At 37.4% G+C, this 20,501-nt stretch overlaps 1 protein-coding gene across 1 annotated transcript in view; it reads right to left on the bottom strand.

The window, feature by feature from the left end:
• PDE3B (phosphodiesterase 3B) overlaps positions 1–20,501 on the bottom strand; it is an 82,261-nt gene that overhangs the window by 15,934 nt on the left and 45,826 nt on the right. The window contains exons 2-3 of the mRNA XM_058835563.1: positions 1,611–1,661; positions 780–1,025 (exon numbers count right to left, since the gene is read on the bottom strand). Of these exons, the coding sequence (XP_058691546.1) occupies positions 780–1,025; positions 1,611–1,661 (297 nt within the window). The remainder of the gene's footprint in view (positions 1–779; positions 1,026–1,610; positions 1,662–20,501) is intronic.

Below are 20,501 nucleotides of genomic sequence, written 5' to 3'. Positions count from 1 at the left end.
ATGTAAACAACTACAGGGCATGTGCCAGAGCAGCCTCAAGCTGTCAACACTGGGCTGGAATTATTAGTTCTGGTGCTCTGCAGCTGAGTTTCTACATTGTAAATTTAATTTTTTTTTTCCACCACATTTCTCAGCATTTCATATAGTAACTACACTCTTGCTTTCACTTATTAACCCTGAGTAATGGAGAAGTGACAGTAGATTTTACACTGGTCTCACAAAGTGATTTGCTGAAGAAAAAGAAGGGATATTTTTCCTTTTACATAGCTGATTTGCTTCTGTATGATGGCTGGCTTGTGGTCCACAAGAGTAAATTTCTTGGGGAAAAAAGGTCAGTGAAAAAGCCACGCTGACATTAATGGTTAGATAAAGAATGTGGAAGAATCAAGAACAGCCTTGTTTGTCCCGTGTCATGAGACTATGACATCTTCAGTTTGTGTTTGCCGTTACTGTGAGGAATGATGTGGTCAGGGTGCAGAGCAGTGCTTGTACCTGTCTGTCCATCAACCACTGGAATTTGCATTTATTTCCTATCTCCATTTCATTCAACGAGTTTTCACAGCTGCTCCCTTTCGACCTTAAACATCATCCATGGGTACTCGGTAGAGAACCTGCTATGGATGCAGGAGATTCTCACTAGATTAACTTTCCTTTATCTATTTTTTTTCTTGGTTTTTTGTTTTTTTTGGGTTTTTTTGGTTTTGTTTGTTTGTTTTTTTTTTTTTGTTTTGTTTTTTTAATGGCTACACACACATGAATGAAAATAAAAGCCATTTGACCTTGAGCAGCTTGCGGTCTTTCTCAGCAGGATCCTCTATTTCAGGGCAGGGGAAGAAGCCAGGAAATGGTGTGAATGGGCTGGCCTTTGGCCTGCATGCTCCTGAGAAAGCACCAATGAGGCTGTTAATGCTTCGAAGGGAAGAGATCACATGTGCTGGGAGACTTGGGTCACTCAGGAGCTCCGTGAGCATGTTCCGAGCCTCGTTCAGAACCGAGAGATCAACTCCATTCCCACTGCCAGCACTCTGGAATAGATGGAAATGTTGCAAACTATTAACCTGTCAAAACACTTCATGGTGTTCTTTCTTTTAAATATCTTATGCATTGCAAATTTAACAAAAATAAGTTTTAAAAATCAGTGTGACATAATTTCTTTCAAAGAAAATGTGTTTTCAGACAGCAGTGTCTGCAGGTTTTTGTCACACAGTAAAAAGTAATTCACAATTCAACACTAGCTTTCAGTTTGTCTCTATTTGAAATCTGTTGGCAATTTTTTTAATCTCTATTTTCAATACTTTGTCTCAGCATTAAACTTAGTATTCTTTCTCTTCCAACAATATCAACAAATTTTGGCAGTCAAAATGTTAGAGCCCCTGACAGAGGCACAATTTCCACAACCTCATAACTTTTATTAACCCTGATTCTATTTACTTACTTGTATTGTAGCTTACTACAATACAAGAGAAAGAGGGGAAAATTAGGCAAATACAGCATCAACAGAAAAACTGAAATTTGACAGTTTGAACAGTTTTGAACAACTTGACAGTTTTGAACTCTGCACTCAGCCACATCTCACAAAAAAACCCCTATTAAATTCATAATATACTGACCTGATAATAGGGCTTGCACCATTGTTTCAAATCCCAATCCCAAAGTATCATCTGTAAAGATAAAAAAAAAAAAAAAGAAAATATTAATAGGCGATGTGCTAACGTTGAAAAACAGCAATGGCTTAAATTTTGATTATGTAATGCAATAAGAAATGTATCTCCTTTCATTTTTTCATATATAATTAGGGCCATATTCTCAGTTAATGCTACCCAGCAAGAGCCCTAAAGAAAAGTTTAAAGAAATTGCATGTAACAGAGATATTGTGATGACAGAATAATATGGCCTTATCTCAATATTTTTAGATTGCTTATAAATCATTCAACATGCACATTAAATGTGGTGCTGACGGTGCCCTCCTGCTCCTGGTCACTTCAACCTACAAAAGCAAATCTAGCCTAAAACCTCCAAAATATATAATTTTTTTCCAGAATCATTCAAACAGAAGCAATTTTTGTAAATGCAGTGAAGAAAGCATTACATTAAATCATGTACTTTTAGAGGGGGCAAAATCGTCTCCAAAGAGGGGTTAAGAATTGGTATTTAAAAGAACATTTTCTTGCAGGAGGTTTTGTTAGGCTTTCCTTGAACATGGCTACAAAGCCCCACGTTCTGAATAACCTCACTAAACCCACCAAACCCACAAAAGAACGTCAGCAACACAATCTGAAGATGCTATCAGCGTCAAGTACGTCAACAACACTCACTTAATTTGTCTTCTATACTGACAAAAAAATGAAAACAACATACAAGGAATGAAATTCAGATGTCTGCTCTGTTTCAAAAGCTTTCAGCCTTCATGACTTCTCAACGGATTCTAATTATTCTCTGATAAATTAATCCATTTGCAAAATGTGTATTCACAAATTAAATGTAGCTATTCACTCTCTGACACAGCTACAGTGCACAAATAACATGCCAATACCCCACTTGATAATTCATGTTTTGCAATCCTGGAAGCTCTTCTGCTTATTTTTATAGGTGAGAACTAGGTATGTTTTTGTTCCTCTGGGACTAACAGCACCTCCATGGAGAAAACACAATGTTCCAGTCTGGCTCTTGTCCAGAGGAAGGTGCAGAAAGTGTCCAAAAAGAAACAGAGGCGGGGACGTGTCAGCAGCTCTCAGGCAAGGGAGGTGCTTGAAGGCTCCTTTTCTCTCAGTTATCTTCACAGAGATGTCACTAAACCATGTTTAAAGTTAATAGCTGCGACATCCACCTGCAAGGAAAACTGAGGGGTTCTACACATGAGTGTGTGCTCTATCAGAAAATCACACTGGGTAAAGCAAGCAGATCAAAACCAAGAATTAAGAATTTAGGTATTTGAGAGTTTGGGGGATTTTTAAAATGAATAATCTAGGTACCATGTCTTTTTTTTAAACTGACAAACAGTAAGATAATGACCAAGCTTCTCTGGCCATACCCATTTTGCCATGATGCATTTGGTTTTAGCAATATCTTGCCAGATTGCATTGTTTTGTTTTTTCATTTGTTTGTTTGTTTGAGCGGTTTTATTAAATTTTCCTCATTGTGAAGTTTCTCTTTCTAGATTGATGTTTCTTTACTGTATTGAACATCAGTAAATCTTTTGGTTTCATTCTGTCCTCGCACACAGAGACCACATTAATCTGCTTCATTAACTTTTGCCTCAATCAGCAGCAAAGATCAGCTGTCCACATGGGTTTTGTTAGTTGTGTTAGTAACCTTTGATACTAATGGGCCACACAGTTGCGTCAGCTCCCTCCTAATCTTGCAGCCTCCATTGGGGGACAGAAAAGAGGTTTCCCTCTTAGAGCATTTTATTTTTATTTTAAATATTTGGGTATGTTAGCTAATTTTATTTATTTGCTATAAATGGGCTCACAATAATAATTTAAAAAACCCTGCAACTAACAAACAAGAAACCAAACCAATGAATGTCTTCCTCTAGAAAACTTCTGAACCAAACCATTTATTCAACTCCTTTATTCATCCTTTAAGGCACATACACGTGCTCACATAAGCTATAATTTTGGGGGCCAGTCTTTGTGACTAAAAAGGTTCAAAACCTTCCTTTTGGTTTTAGCCCTGCTATGGTAAATAGGTTCTTGTGACCCATGCTCACTCAGTAAACACAAGGCAGAAAAAATATTCCAATCTTACTTTCAGTGCAAATAATTGTTTGATATTTTGAAAGGTGGGGCATCATTTTATGCAGAGTTTTATTTAAATGAAAAATTTCACAGCTTGGACTCGTCACTGAAAATTTTCTGTTGTCATTTAAACCAGAATATTTAAGCTTCTCCACTGATACCAATTTTACTAAAGGTTACCAAAGGAACTAAAGCAGTTTTGAAATGAATAGAACATCAGTTGACATGTACTTTGAGATCAGATTTTTCTTTAATTCATTATATATCACCATTAATTAGAAGCCCTGTCTCCTGAGATAAGACAAGGCAGTATATTAACGCAGCTGGCAAGCTACCACAGCCTGTCACATTTTCAGGGGTCATTCCACCTGCCACATGACCAAGTAATTAAAATCAACTGATGAAAAGTAGCAATCTCTGCTGTTAAGCACGACTAGAAAAAAGAAAGAAAAAAAAAAAAAAGCAGATCTGTAAGCAATGAATGTTTTTCCATGGTAAATCCTACTCGGTACATCTCTCCACTGAGCAAACCCTGGCAGGTGAGCAGTGACAGGGGGGGTTACCTCTCCTTAAAATGCACCACAAGATGGCACTCAAAATCCAGAAAGCCTCCCCCACAAAAACAATTTCGGGAGAAAGCAGCAGGATATTCCTTAACACACCTTCTGCAGAATTGCCACGGTTTGAAAGACAAGGAGGGTGACGATTTTAAAGGTTGTCAGCTGGTAAATTTCATTTCTCCGTTTAAACAAGAATTTTCTCCTCAGCACTAAGAAAATTTTACTCTTTCACTACCTACCAGACTTAGTTTTAGCAGCTTAAATCCATGCCTTGCAAGTTAAATCTGGAATACTAAACAAGCTGTATTTCTGGCATTATTTTTTTGTTGAGAGCATAGCAGTTGAACTTGTATTTCATTGCTGTGCATCAACAAAAGTTACAAAGTATTGCCAGAGTCTTGCTAATCTTACAACAGGAGTGAAATGACACCGTTTATTTTGACCTACTGCGAGCAGACCAAGAGACCTTAAAATAGGTCTTCAGCAGAGCCTCAGCAATTTCTGATTTTGCAACCATGAGACTTGTTGCAGAAAGATCTGTACTCTGTAATACTAAGATTTTGTAATCCATTGCACATAACGTTCTTCCCTCACCTCCTCCATCAAGAAACACCTTATCTAGGATGGGCTTGAGTCATAAAAGTTCCAAGCTGCAACTTATTCCTCTGCTTAGTAACTCTCACACTTTGGCTTTGAGCGTCCATCGTCAGCGGCAACATCGCAGCAATCGCACGTTTCAGAGCTCCTCTGGGAAAATCAAACTTCAGTGGGCTCTGATATTGCAGATGAACTTCTGAAAGGTGGCAAATCTATAGCCATTCCCAGCAGAAATGTGTGCAGGAAATTACCAGTCACACTGGAGGAGAAGTTCTCATACCAGCCTGGCTCCAACCCCAGAGTTGTCCCAATTTATCCAGAGAGCCATGAACACCTTTCCTGGCTTTATGGAATTGCTGACAAGCTGACCAGGGGTTTGAAGGACAGCTTCAACAGAAAACAGCTTCAAATAGAATAAAAAACCTAACCAAAACAAAAACCCACACATACACTATGCCTTGTTCTGTAACAGCCAGGATCTGTATTACTTTTAACTACAATAATTGAATCTATTTAGCCTCTGAAATAAATTTCAACATGGTTTAAAGAAGACAAGCCAGCTTACAGAACCCCTTTAAGTACAAGTGACTTTTCCCAATTTGGCCATCATCAGCCAGCAAAGGTCAAGCTGAAGCTTGTCACTCAAAACAGACTAAGAGCCTCAAGAGAAGGAATTTGCCACACTGAGAATACGTTTATTAAAGGGCTAAAAATGAACACTCTATTCTGTGGTGTGTTCAGTCAGATCAGGAGACCTTAAATACCTGTCACTTAGTGGATATATGCAGAAAAATTGACAGTAGGCATCAGTCCTATGCTTTCTCTAACAATAAAAACAATATTTCCATGTACTTCAGAGGAGTTCCCATGCTACCTGAACTCAAGAATACCAACCCAACCATCACTTGGGCAAAGCACACCTTGTTAGCAACATCAGAACCATGTTTAAAAAATAACGAGGTAACAGTAACAGAGGCCTCCCCTAAAGCAGCTTCTAGCTCCAGCAGCAAGGCAACGCTGACTTTTCACAAAATAAAAGGCAGTAAGTGCTCCTCTGAGAAGTTTATAGTCCAAGTAAACTAAAACCAGATGAGAAATGGCAGAAGAGAATCAAAGCAAAGCAGCAGGGCTTCAGGGGGTTTTGCTTTGTTTTGTTTTTAGTTACTTTTCCATAGAAAAGGTTATCTTCCCTATGGCAGGGCACCCAGCGGTCCCAGGGCCTGGAACGGATGAGCCTCTCAGAAGAGTTGATGCCATGGAAGGTGGAGGCTTTTTAGATCTTCTTTATACAAATACCACAACTCCATTGGTCTAAAGACCTGTCAGAGGAGTATTTTCAACTTCCAGAGGCTTAAGCATGATAAAAGATTATAGATTGTATTTTTGTCAAGCTGAAAATTACTACACTATTACTACCACTGAAACTACCATGAAAGTATACTAAGCATTTTTAAGCCTTTTAAAAAAAAAATCATCTTAAACTCAAAATGCATTTGACTAGATAACTGTGCAATGATGTTTTCTCAATAATTCAACTTATAAAATATCAAATTGTATCAGCTTAGTTATTAGCTCCAGAATTATTTGTTTGTGAAAAGTTATAGTAAGAACGATACTAAGGCTTATGCAGAGATTTAAAACACACAGCTACAAAACAAAAAACATCAACAACAACAAAGTATTTCAGAGCTTTAGAAATCTAAAAATCAATTTTAAAAGTTGAATATAACCAACTGTATTCTCCATTCCCCAAGCTGAAACGTGCACACTAAGGCCACACACAATGTTAAAATTTGTATCACTGCTATATGATTCCCAAAACCTAAAATAGGATTTAGTTTCACTGATACTTTTTAGGGGATTCAATGTGTGCTCTCATGCTTGTAAAGAAAAGAAAACTTGTCCTATTTGAGAACATCCATTCCATGCTCCAAAATTTTAATTGAGAAAAATGAGCACAAAATTGAGTTTCTACTTCTGACTGAGTCTTTCACTGATCAAATATAAAGGATTCCTAGTTGCCAGTAGCATCTGTTTGACACCATTAGGCATTAGCTCCGTAAATAAGTATTTCCATAGCAACCAAGCATAGAATTAACTAAACAATGAAACCAACACCACAGCAACTTGATTCAAAAATCAACTCTGCGAAAAAATCACCTCATTCAAAAGCCAAATTCTACAACTAGATGAGAAATAAATTTATTGTAAAATATGAAAAAGGTTGCGTTACATACCCATTTCTTTTCATGACTGCCTTTCAAACAAGATTGATCCATTGCTTTTATTTCTAGATTAGTCTTTTGTAGCAGCTTACAATCAATTACCATTTTTTATTCATGTAATTTAATAACAACAACAACAAAAAAATCCTCAAATCCTGAGCAGTATACAACCTGCTAGTCTTAGGGGTCTTATTTATTATTAGAGGTCTTTTCCCTCTCTGTAGGAAAGGCAGATGTTGAAAATCAGTATGTTATTAAGTAAAGTTGTATCCAGTATGAACTAACGGTGATGCAACCAAAGAATGACTCTCAAGGTAGAGGCAGCATTATTTAGATAACAAAGACAACGTTGTGTTGTGAAATCTTGCAGGCCAAAACAGCAGCCACTTGAGCAGATTGTTGTGATCAAGGCAAAATACAGCCCTTGGTACCATACCCTGGGCATTCAGAATCATGATGGTATTTCTCCACTCCCTAAACCTTCCCATGAAAATAAATGGAAGAGGGAAAAAAAAAAAAACAGGGTATTTTTGGAACCCGAATACTTATCACTTCCTGACTCTATACACAATTTATTTATCCAAGGTTGTAAAATGGCCAATGGGTTGTGAAGCCTGCAGATAGCCACAATCTTTGAACAGAAGCTGTGTGTGCTTTCATGGTTCTGAGGTTTGGACACACATCCTGATGGAAACAGTCACATCCCCTATCCAACGACTCAGTTGTTGACTCTGCTGTACTCTTTTATGAAAGACATTACTTTTGCTTTTTTTAAGAGCCCTAAAATCTTCCTTCAATGAAAAGAGATTTGCTTCTTCTTAATTGCTTTAATTAGCACTCTTCTCTACACTGAACAGTACCTGCAATATATTTGGCTGGACGCGTAAGAACAACTCTGGAACATGCAGGTGTCTCGCCACCATAACGTTTCCAGCAGACTCCACAGTATCCTGATCTTCCCTGCAAATACAAATCTTTGACAAGAACTGTACCTAAGTAAACTTTAATAAGTCACTTTAGAGTTTTCACAAGCTTAGTTACCATTTTCAGTAACTTTGCCCACAGCACCAATACAAAAACAGAGCAAAAATGCTCCAGCGTATGCTAAAGTTTCAAAGAAGCCTTCAGCAAGCTTATTCTTACAGCTAATACTACTTCTTGCAAGCAGAAAAATATTTTTTTTTTGTTTGGCTGGGGTTTTGTTTCTTTTTTTACATGTTTGTTTCATTTGGTTGTTTTTAACAAGACATGCTACTTCTGCTTTTGTACCCAGGAGTATCAGCAGGACAGCATCTACTTTGTGTGCTGCAAAAAGTTCTCAGTTCTTATTGCCTGTTTTATTTGATCTGATCTTCTTTTATATATATATTTTTAACATCTTTAAATGTTTCTAAAAGGTTCTAAAAAGTAGAAAGTAGAGGGTTTTTTTCTTATTATGTAGGTAATGAAAAAAAAAACTGTCTAAAACCACACTTAGGTCATTTCCTGTTCCTTCTAGGTTTTGTCAGACTTGCACGTCAGAGTAAAGGCCAACCAGTAATTTATGGCAACTGGGGGAGGGAGGGCAGAGGCAAAAAAAAAAAAAAAAAGAAAAAGCCTGCTATGTGCAGATTCTTTAATTGCCCATTATAAGCATTTTCCTTTGGAGCATGTGGTTCTAATCAGCATCAAAGGAGAGCAATAGTGCTAGGTGGATTACTGCTCTGCTCCGGTGCTTTGGTGTTCTGGCATTCTGCACCACTTTTACTGTCATCCAAAACCCAAAGCCATTCCTTTTGCTTTTTTTTTTTTTTTTTCCCTAAAGTGGTGTTTATTTTGCAGAAAGCAAGATCTAGAAATTGCTCCCTAAACATCCTTTTCCCATTTACCTATTGGCATTATTTTACAATTATATACAGTAAAAGCCTTTACTGCTGTGTTGACACACTGTTAATGCATCATGTTAGAAGAGACAGAGGGAACAACCTCACATTTTATCTTCCTTCAATAGAAGGATGTGCAAAAACCTTACGCTGAAATATTTCACTGCATGATGATGTATTCTTAATGCACCTTAACGAAACTTAACTAAAAACACTTAGAGATGAACTGATATCTCCTTCTTATGACTTACATTTATTCAATCAATTGCTGTTTTTCCACCTCTTCCCTGAAATACAGGTTTGAATCTTGGATTTTTTCTTTTCAAGAAAGAGAAACTATTCCATATGAACACAAGTGAGTTTTTTCAGAACTGAGCTGAAAAAGTAGCAGACTGAATTTTTCACAACGTTTTCTCTTTAATTCTCTTTATTCTCTAATTCTCTAATTTATCTCTAATTTATCTATCTTTAAATTATCTCTAATAATTTATTTCTCTAATTCTCTTAATTTCTCTTTAATTTCTCTTAAATTTTCTCTTTAAAGTCTCATGTATAAAAATACTTATATTTTCCTCTCTCCCCACTCCCTCTCTAAAACAAGAAGCATAAAATGGAACCATTCAACTCTCTCAGTCAAAAATTACCATGAATCTGAGAATGGTTAGCATCAGATGGATTAAACCAAATGATCATCTAGTCCAGTATCTTGTCATTAGCCACGGCAGCCACCTCAAGGATGTTCTCAAGTAAACACCAACACAGAGAAGCCATATGTTACAGCACATATTGCATGTATATTACAGAAGTCAGTGGATTTTTTTGCCTTTGTCTTTCTCAGACCTAGCATAACATTCTGACAGATCCAACACCACACACAAAGGCATTTCACCAGCCAACTGCAGATTTTGCAAAGTTCCCTTTCATTCTGGGTCTGTTGTACGGCGAGGAAGCAAACAACCGGCAGCACTTTCATGCAGTTCACCCACTGAACAATTTGTTTTTGCAAAAGCTTTGAGCTGTTCCACAGCTGACTTCAGGCACAAGACAAATTTTTTCAGACTATGAGGCTGCATTTTCATATCCCTCAGGCTACTTCAGAGAGACAGCACCTTCAGCACAACAAATTTTCATTTGATTGTGTTAATTGCTGTCTTAGGGGGTTTTATTTACAAAATTGCCACAGGGTACAGGCTTTACACAAATGAGTGTTGTTTTCTTTCAATGACTTGAGGGTGACCCAAAAAGAAATTTTACAGGGACTGGAGTTAGAGAAGTAAGCTGAAATAAGCTGGTCAAGACGCCAAAGAAGATATTATGTCATAAAGGAAAGCAAATATTGCTGCAGTGCTTTGGTTGGAAGTTATACACTGGGGTTGAACTGACTCCATTCTCAGTTGCTCAAGCTAAAGACTTAAAAGCAACAATTTAAAAACAGATGAGAATATAATTATGAGGCTGATTACAAGAGCAAATACATTAATGAAAGTTAAATCAGTATTAAGGAAAATTATCTTAATGGACAAGCTTCTGGTTGAAGTGCCAGGAAATACAAGATGATACCTCTTATGGGGAGAAACATATTGAAACTCTGAAGAATGTAATACAGATTGCTCTCAGAAAGAGAGGGGAATGCAAATTGCTGCATTCTACAGAAAGTGCCAATTTACTTTTCTCTAATGTATTCATGGTAAGTAGTACTTTAATTGGCAGCTTTGTAAGCAGCTGAGAAAAGAATCAAATGACAGCAGATCTGAAAAAAAGCAGATTCTTTTTCTTCTGCATAGTAACATTGTGATGCTGTTCTAAATGAAAAATAAACAACCATGATGCTTTCCCACTTGTTGTAGGATTAGGTGAGGACTAACTTAAAAAAAAATGACTTGAGAAAATCCACTTTTTGCCCGAAATGCAAGTCTTGCATAGATATTTGTTTATCTTGCATGTGCAAAGTGAACAAAGGGATTACCACCAGCGGTGTGGGAGGGTCACAAGCATCATTGCACCTTGCCTCATGATCAATTCATCACAGAAAAAAGGCAGTCAGACCCCTCTGGTCCTAGTTACCATTTACTAATCTGGTGAGGGAGTTCTCTATGAAAAGACTGGGGGATGAACGGGCTCAGATTTCAGCTAAAAGAGGGAAAAAGAATCCAAACCAGCCTCAAACTCCAGAAGTCATTGTGAAATACTGTAGGTTTGATAAGTTTTAGTAGCACATCCTTCTTAACGCGATCCCCTTTATGTAGGTGTAAACTGAATTTCACATTCTGCTAATGTGGTAACTAAAGGTGCACTTCCAGGAAAGAAAAATCATCTCTGTCCCACAGTCAAGATTTCCTAAATCAGAGGTTCTTTTCTTCACTGGTTTTTTATATATTATGTTCTGTTCTGCTGTTTCAACTATCACAGGACTCTCACACACTTGAAGACATAACTGTGCAACCTACTATACACAGAGGTAGTGGTATATTGCATCCAAAAGCCTATTTCCATTCCATTGTTTTTATTTACCCTCTAAGCTACTTTGCTACCCTATTTGCAGGGCACAAGTTACAGTTACCTACAGCATTCTTTTTGCAAAAGTTTCTGAATACCATCAAATCAAAGCCTAGCACAAAAAAAGCTGCGAAAAAAAGTGATACTGACTTGTTCCCTAGTTTTGTTTCTGTAAGTTTGCCCACAATTTTGAGGAGTGAAATCCTAATCCAACCTGCCCTCCATTAAAAGGAAATTAAAAAAAAAAAAAAAATCAAACTTTTATTTCTATAATGTACCTTATGATTTTGATGAGTAAAATCATTACCCAAACCTCCCACTCCCCTCCAAAAGAATAAACATCTTATGAATACCCAGACTCAACAAAATCCTTCTTTTTTTTTTTCTTTCATTTTGGTAGCATGCCTCAGATGGAGAAACTAATAAGAAAGAAAGAGGTCAAGATGAGTCAAGTGTCTTCCAGTGACTGTAAGATAACAAGGAGAGCTTGCCAGTTTTTTCTATACAGGCAGAAAAGCATTGGAATCTTCTTTTAAACTGCAAGACATTTTTAGCAAAATCATCACAATAGTGAAAGTTACATAAACATCTACAGAGAGTAACATTGGCAGTGAGAATATAATTTGCCATTTGGGACAAGTATTACTTACAATAAAGTTGCAGCGTAGCATGCCCAATAAATCCATCAGATTTTATAAATGCATGTAAAGGAACTTTTCCTTGGGGAACAACACTAATTTTTTCATTTCTCAGCCTTTTTTTTACAGTTTAATGTGTTTGCTATGAAATCTCTTTCAGACTGTGCTTTCAAAATAGTTACTAGTAAGATGAATCTAAAAAAAAAAGAAGCCTACACTCATCTGCAATTAATTCTATGTTCTTATCAACAAATTCATCTCTCGACTAGAATCTCATAGAACTTGCATATGTTTTGATTTACTTTCTCTAAAGCAGAAAAGGGGAAAATACCAAGAATTTTAACCATAGAAAAACAATGGGATGCCAAGACTCCCAGCAATATCTGACTAGAGAAATACTGTCCCAGAGAGACAAGCAGGAAAGCTTTGACAAAACTTATCAGACCACTGTAATTTGCCATTCAATAAAAAATAAAAAATCCCCCAAACCTCATAATCTTTATTAAAAAGGTAAATATTTATATAGCTTGAAGGTTTTAAACTGAAAGCTAGGCACCTCATGCTTTAAAAACAAACATTTTATCCATTTCAGGATTTATAATTTTACTCTCAAATTAATACATATAAAAATAACTTCTACAGCATTTCATTACTAAATTTAAACTGATATGAAGCAATTAGAATTTTTTCTCTGAGTGTTTTTAACATATCAGTTAACTTATGATGACCAAAAATTGATTCTAATCAAACACTCCTGTAAATCACATACAAATTAAAGTAGAAGAATGTCTGGATAAAACAAATAATCAGGTATTTAATCATTAATGTAAGATAAGATTTTATTCTAGGAATCTTCGAAGGAATATATTGTGTTAAAACCAATCACAAACTATGTCTTGTACCATAGGACCAGAAAAGCTGCTACACCATCAGCTTTTAAAAGGATCCAGAAAAATGTGAGGAAAATGTCAGAAAAACTGGACAGAAACTGGGGGGATGAGATAGGGGCAGAACCCTACAAAACTAATTTATAGCTACACCATGTAAATGCAATATTGACAAAAATCAGAAGGGAATACCTTGCCAAACAAATCTACTGGACTTTCTGAAAGAGACTGCACACACCAACAAAAGTGGACCAGCCAGTCATTGTGCTTTGATTTTAAAAATCAAACAAAAACAAAGCACAATGAACATCTCTGGTATGGTCATGGTCTCCCCTTAATGATCCTGAAGAAATCTCATTTACATGGGAAGAAAGGAATGGCTCTCCTCAGGATTCACAATTTGTTAAAACATGAAATATAAAGAATGAGAGTAGAATGTTCACCAAAAATAAAATAAAATAAAATAAAAATAAAAATAATAAAAAAAATTGCCAATAGGGACTTCCTCAAAGATTCAAATTGGGATCTATCCTAATCAGCCCACTCAAAATGAATTGAAAGAGCAATAGATGTCGAAACTGTCAATATGCATTGACAACACAAATTTCCTGAGGATATTCAGAAATAGAGTTGATTGTGAAAAAACAGCAATAGGCTTAATATAGTGATTAAATAGGAATAAAACATTGCTGAAATTCTGCACTAATGAGCAAATGCTGAGAATAAAAATTAATTTTAAACTACTTATATAGGAAGCTGGGCTTATATTACAGCAATAACAACCAGAAAAGAGATCTTGGAGTCAATCACTTCAGCCCAATTCTCAAAGATGCTAAATGAAATATTTGAAAAGGAACATCAAACAATACAGACAAAACAGCGTCACTGCACAGATCTGAGCAACACCCACAGTCTGAGCTGCAGAGAGACAGAAGTAGTGAGGGAACAAAAAAGGGCAGTGAGAGAAATCAAAGGGATGAAGCAGTTTCTACTGTGAGGAGCTGCACAGACTGAGACTGGGATCCCTCAAGTGTGAGGAAAATAGGGATTATTGCAATGCTCTGTTGTGTCATGGGATGGGTGTTTTGAGCTGTTCACAAGCACTAGGATGGGGGCCATGCAATGAGACCATCTGGTAGCAGGCCTAAAACAAGCCTAAGGAGGTATTTCTCACACACTACATAAATAAGTTATTGCAGTAATTGCTGCTGGCTTTTTACAGAAAAAACATGTAGCCAAAGATGTTAAAAAACTTCACACAGACTCATCAATCCATGGCTACTCACCACAGCCCAGATGTATCCTCTAGCTAAGGATGGCCCAAATTGTGATTTGCCAAAACATGGTAGAGAACCCCAGAAGGGAAAGAGCCACTTCTGAAAGAAAAGCCACTACTCACTATTGCTAAAGATAAAAAGCCTGGGCTGAGTGGGCTAGTTTGATATTATCTCAAATTAATGTAAAGAAAGTAAAGTAATTATAAAAATGGGCCCTTCTTAGAAGTCTTCCTAGTTGCATGAAGCTGTACAGTTTTTTATATCCTTGGGAAGTTTCCTAATGAGGCCTGCTTATAGAATTGTTCCTCTCATCCATTCCTGTCTGAATTAGAGGTTCTGTAAATAGCACAGAACCACGGAATGGTTCGGGTTGGAAGGGACCTCTGGAGATCGTCCAGTCCAACTCCCCACCAAGGCAGGGCCACAGGAGCAGTGACACAGGAACACACTCAGGTGGGTTTGAATGTCTCCAGAGAGGGAGACTCCACGATCCCCCTGGGCAGCTGATCCTGTGCTCTGACACCCTCGGTGCAAAGCTCTTCATTTTGAGGTGGAGCTTCTCATGTTTCAGTTTATGGCCACTGCTCCTTGTCCCTTCCCTGGGCATCATTGAAAAGTGTCTGGCACCATCCTCTTGACATCCATCTTGGAGATATTTATATGCCTTGGTGTGATCCCCTCTCAGTATTCTCTTCTCTTGAGTAAATAGGTGCAGCCTTCTTCCTCCACTTTTGTAGTTTGGAATGTTCTTCTTCCCCCCCAGTATGCTGCCAAGGGCAGCAGCAGTCTCCTGCTCCACCCAGACAGCTCCACATGACCCAGTCATTCACTTTAAAAGAATACTTTTATAAAATATACATTACACACCTGATTTGTTTATATTATGGCACAGGTATTATTTAATCCATTTGCTCCTTTTGCAGAATAAGTGACATTAATGATCTAGCCCTCCTCCAGCAATAACTAAATATGTGGCTTCTTCAAAACTTAAATACAAAACAGATCAAACAGCTTGGGAAAGCCTAATTACATTCCTTTTCAGGCTGTCTATATTTTTATATACATGGATGTGCATATGCATCTGTGTATGTACACATGTATATGCACACAGACTCCACAGAAATGGTATATAAAATATCTAATCACATTATAAAAGCTCTTTAAAACATATTGCACTAACAGTATTATCACCTCTGTCATGCTAGAGCATCAGCAAACTAAGTAACAGAATAAATGAAGAAACATTAAAACACGGCCTTGCATAATGTTCAGAAAATGCATGGAAAAAGTAAGCTACAGAACTTTTGCTTTTTAATGCAATGCATCTCATCTCTTTTATTTTTCATTACACTTTCAAAATGTGAACATCTGGCAGGCAACTAAAAATAGTCAGAAAGGTTCAATAGAGACAAACAGGGGGAAGAGCAGCACTTCCAGCAGCAGAGATCTCAAGTAACAAAATGCAGCACCAAACATCAAACACAAAAATGAACCAAGTGCAGACAGCGAGCCAATAGAGACCTTGCTTACAATCACACCAAACTAATCAAACACATTGATCAACCTGTTATCACACATCCAATGAGAATCTGCTTTCTGAAGATCTGAGGAAATTGCAAGTCTAATCCGAAGATGATGGGCACTGTCACAACTGTAACTCCAGCTGCAGTGCTGTACACATCTCTGAACATCATCACTGAGCAGCTCAAAAGAACCTCAATTCAGAAAAGATGTGCAAGAATTCTTGAGATTAGCACTTTCCTTAAAATTGGCTAGAGACCTTCAGAAGCTGCATTTGAAACTTGAGTGTGTTCATTACTAATTAAATTTCTTAATGAAAACAAGTTTAGTTCTTTCTGCATTCTTTATCCTCTGATAATTTTAATATTACTGCTTGGAACAAATTTAGTTGAGCAGCAACAAAAAGAGAAAAGGAGGGAAAAGGAGAAATAAGGAAGGAAAATAATATGGTGAGATCCTAAATTACTATTCCAAAACTTGCTATTTTCTTTCAAAAGGATTATTTAATATTTTAAAAGTATTTTACAGACTTCTCAGATTTTCATACAAAAGTGCACAATCTGCTCTAACTACACAACTGCTTATTTTTTAATTTGATGGTCATGGTTGATGGTCACGTGATCCATAAGAAAGAAGAGAGAAATAAACAAACTTTGTATAGAAAAAGTTCTATTTATGCTAATGAAATTGGAAAGAAAAATCACAAAAAATCACTGACATATAATTTTATACATCATGGATACCACTGTAAATAAATATACTTCGCAGACAAAAGGTTAAAATTAGGATGCCAGAAACTCAGAAATGTAAAAGCAGATGGACAAAACCTTGTCTAAAATACATGGAAACACAGAATAATTTATTATGTGGTAACTTTTTTCTTTTCTTTATTCTTTTTTTAAGTTCCTTTTTTTCAATCTGCCTTTCTATACTGCCTAACTTTTTTTACATTTGTTTCTGACAAGAACAGTCAGCTGGCCAATAAGGACAATTAGATCAGCAAGACATCACAGAATCGCCGTGCATATTGCCAGGGATTTTGACCCAAAGGTCAGTCAGAAGGAAGTTGATGGGGAAAAAAAAAAAACAATACAAACAACCAAAAATCTCTCAAATTTTAAGGAAGACACACTTCATAAAAAAGAAACAATAAAAAATAAAAATAGACAAGCAAAAAAAAAACCCAAGCCCAGTTCACCTGAAAATTACCCAGTGCATTTGCTGCTTCTTTTTTTTTTTCCCCTGCTTTCACACTTTTGCAACAAAAACCCATTAGAGTTTGCCCTTATTTCAACCTCTTCTCTCCATCAGGCCATTACAATTTCAATCTTCCCAGGCCTACACATGCAGTGGTTCTTTCTTTGTCAGAGAAGACAGCAACCATGGAATCACAGAAGAGCCTAAACTGGAAGGGACCCACAAGGGTCATCAAAGCCCTGCACAGGACACCCCAGGAGTCACACCCTGTGCCTGAGAGCATCGTCCAAAAGCCTCCTGAGCTCTGTCAGGCTTGGAGCTGTGACCACTGCCCTGGGGAGCTGTTCCAGTGGCCAACCACCCTCGGGGTGAAATCCAAACCTTCTCCAGATATCCAGCCCCTGGCTCAGTTTCAGGCCATTCCCTCGGGTCCTGTCACTGGTCACCACAGAGAAGAGATCGGTGTCTGCTCCTGCACTTGCCCTCCTGAAGAAGCTGCAGATTTCAACAAGGTCTGCCCTGTCTCCTCTTCTCTGTTAAGCAGCTATCAGTCAGAAATGCTCATTAAAGACCCATTACTAACTCCAGGTTAAATGGAACAGGGAGGACACCCTTCTTTCTTTGGAGCTCTGTGCTGGCAGCTGCCTCTGTTCCCCTGTGCTTCAATTATGCCATTGATTGCTGAAAGTATCTTTTAACAAGTGAGGAAAAGCAGCCACAGCAGCTTTAACAGCAGATGACAAAACAGGATACACAAACACTTATGAAATATTAAGCCCAGAGGGACTAATTTTATTCTTTAATTACGTAAAACAGAGCAGAACATAGTAATTTCTGCACCCATCCCATAACTAACAACTGGTTTACTCTAGAACCTATTTGCAATGATAATGTCTGGGTCTTATCACAGAAGTTAATTTTAGTTGAAAGACAGTTTGTGTGAATGAATGCTTTAAATATTTGCTCTAGATTGTGTCATATGGGGCATTATTGCACTAAATCACCTCACCTCTCCAGACTACATGGGAGCACAGAAAACTCATCCTCCAAAAATTAATGTCATTTTAAAAACTAATTTTGTGTTGAACAATTACAGAGATGGTTTATATCTCTGTCCAGATTCTAACTTCCTACAGGAACTTTGGCATGTACAAGGAGGAGTCCTATGGCAAGTTCAGCAGAGCAGCAAGATCAGTGTTACACTTCAGCTTTTTCTCTCAGTAGTAAAAGAAACAAAACTTGCATTTCAAGACCATCACAAATATTGGGGGGGGGGGGGGGGGGGTCAGCATCTGCCATAACCACAAAAGCTGAACTATTTAAATGCGTTATCAACTAAAAAGCAATTTATAAATAATATCGCGATAAAGACAGACGGACTGGCTCTGTGGGCAGTTTGTAAACAGAACTGCCCCCAAGTGCTCAACCTTAAGGCAGGAAAACACAGATTTAACAGCAGTCCATGTACCAAAATTGGACCAATATTACTGATCAAAAGCTCTGACAGCATAACTTAAGAGAATTCTTCCTCAAGGAAGAAGCAAAAACTATTTTCTCCAAGATAAATTTGGTGAGAGACCAGTTCTTTCTCAGAACCTACTCCCCCTCCTTTATAGCAAGTCCTAACTGAGCCTGAAGTAGATTTAGAAACCTTCCCAACTTGCCACCAGGGCATGGAAGTTTAGGACTTCACTAGAGGAAATTATTGATGTTTCCCAAAAAAAATCCTTTAATTGCAGGGGATGAGTTCAGCTCAAACATCCCATTTCTCAAACACAAGCTTAATTGCAAAGGTGTTACACAGAGACATCCAGCTCTGAAGCAGACTCCATAATAAAGGTGATTCTAAAGCATGTTTAAGTGAAAATGAGAATCTTTGAGGCACAAAGTGGAAAAGACCAAAAGCAATTTGTTTTAACAGATGTTACAGTATGGGAACAAAAGATTAATCAGACAGGAAAAGTAGTAAGCTGCTCAGGCTTAAAATTGCTGATAGTTTTATAGTTTTAAGAAATGGTGATTCTAGGATTAAACTTTTAGGATTAGGCTGGTTTCTGCCAGTAAGAAGACACACAAAAAGGCAAGGTTTATGTGAGTGTTTACGGGTCCTGATAGGGGAAGAATTTTTTCCAGTCTCCAAAGCAGTCATATGTGTACACCTGTGGAATTTAACCATGGATGAAGAAGCACGGTAACAGAATTCTTAACCAAAAGGAAGTGACATGAGTCTCATACTACTCTTTAGAAGTAGTTTTCTAGGTTTCTAGCTTTTGAAATTCTACCTGTGAGCATTAAGTCCAGAAGAAAAATGTTATACAAACGTCTAAAATGCTTGAGTAGACCACTGAAGTTTTCCTATTGTATGCTATTCCATTTCTTCTCTCGCTACAGCCCTTAAAAATGCTCTTACATTCATTACATAAAGGCTATTTCCTCTTTCTGATAAAACTTTTTTCTCACCACCTTCTTTCATATAGACAGCATCACCAATGCTTTTAATACAATTTAACATTTTCATGCTGCTTACACTGTAGTGCCAGCACCGTCCCACAGTTCTTTTTAAAAAATAGAGATGACTGTCAAACGTGCTCTATAGACACTTTCAAAGAAATTTAGGAGGGCGTGCAAAACCCACTTTGAAACGTCATCTCATCAGGCTGGCGCTCTCAGAATAGTTTGAACAAAGTAGCAATGCCCTAATTTATGGGTGCTTCTCTCACAAGCCATCTGCCTGGAGCGAAACAGCTGCCAGTGATGCAAGCTGGGAGAGCGGCCAACCTGGCTCACGTGCAACTAGATACCCAAGAGAGCAATTAATAAATCACGAAGCAGCACCCAATTATGCAAGCATTTCTGAATCTTGGGGCTCAGAACAGGGTTGAAGGAGCATGAGAGGGCCTGAAGGAACTCTCAGCGTTCAACTCCACTTTATGGGTGCTCCAGCACCACCTGATCTTTCCTTCCTAGTAAGTTTCATCAAAAAATATGAACCAAGATGCCAATATCTAAATTGCAGGAAATATCTTAAATAATTGCTTAAGCCCCAAGACTCACATAATGCTACTTTTCATTCAAAATGCACAGGGTACTTATTCATGAAAAACGAGTCAATAACGATTTACACAAGTGACATTATTTTACCCTACTTATCTGAGCAAATTAGAACATTATTTCTATTGTCTTCTTTCAAATATCACCATCTGAGTTTTGTGTGTTTTGTTTAGAAAAAGAATGAATAATTTAAAATTTAATAAAGAAATCCTCTCTAGACACAAACTGAAATGCAGCCAGGGTTATTTTTTTGGCAGGTAGAAAGCAAGATTCAAGCTGAGCACATCTGAGTAAGTTTTGACAGTTGTGTCATATCAAATTATTTTTTCAATGCTCTTTTGTTCACAGCAAGCTTCACTAATTGCCAAAATATAGGAAAATTAAGGTCTACACATGTTTCAGTCTCTGGGGGCCTTCATCAGGAAGAAATCAGGCCATGTTAGAGCAAAA

Source organism: Poecile atricapillus, chromosome 1 (assembly GCF_030490865.1).
Source record: "Poecile atricapillus isolate bPoeAtr1 chromosome 1, bPoeAtr1.hap1, whole genome shotgun sequence".
In the NCBI taxonomy this organism is placed as follows: domain Eukaryota; kingdom Metazoa; phylum Chordata; class Aves; order Passeriformes; family Paridae; genus Poecile; species Poecile atricapillus.
This window is presented reverse-complemented; position numbering and strand designations above follow the sequence as displayed.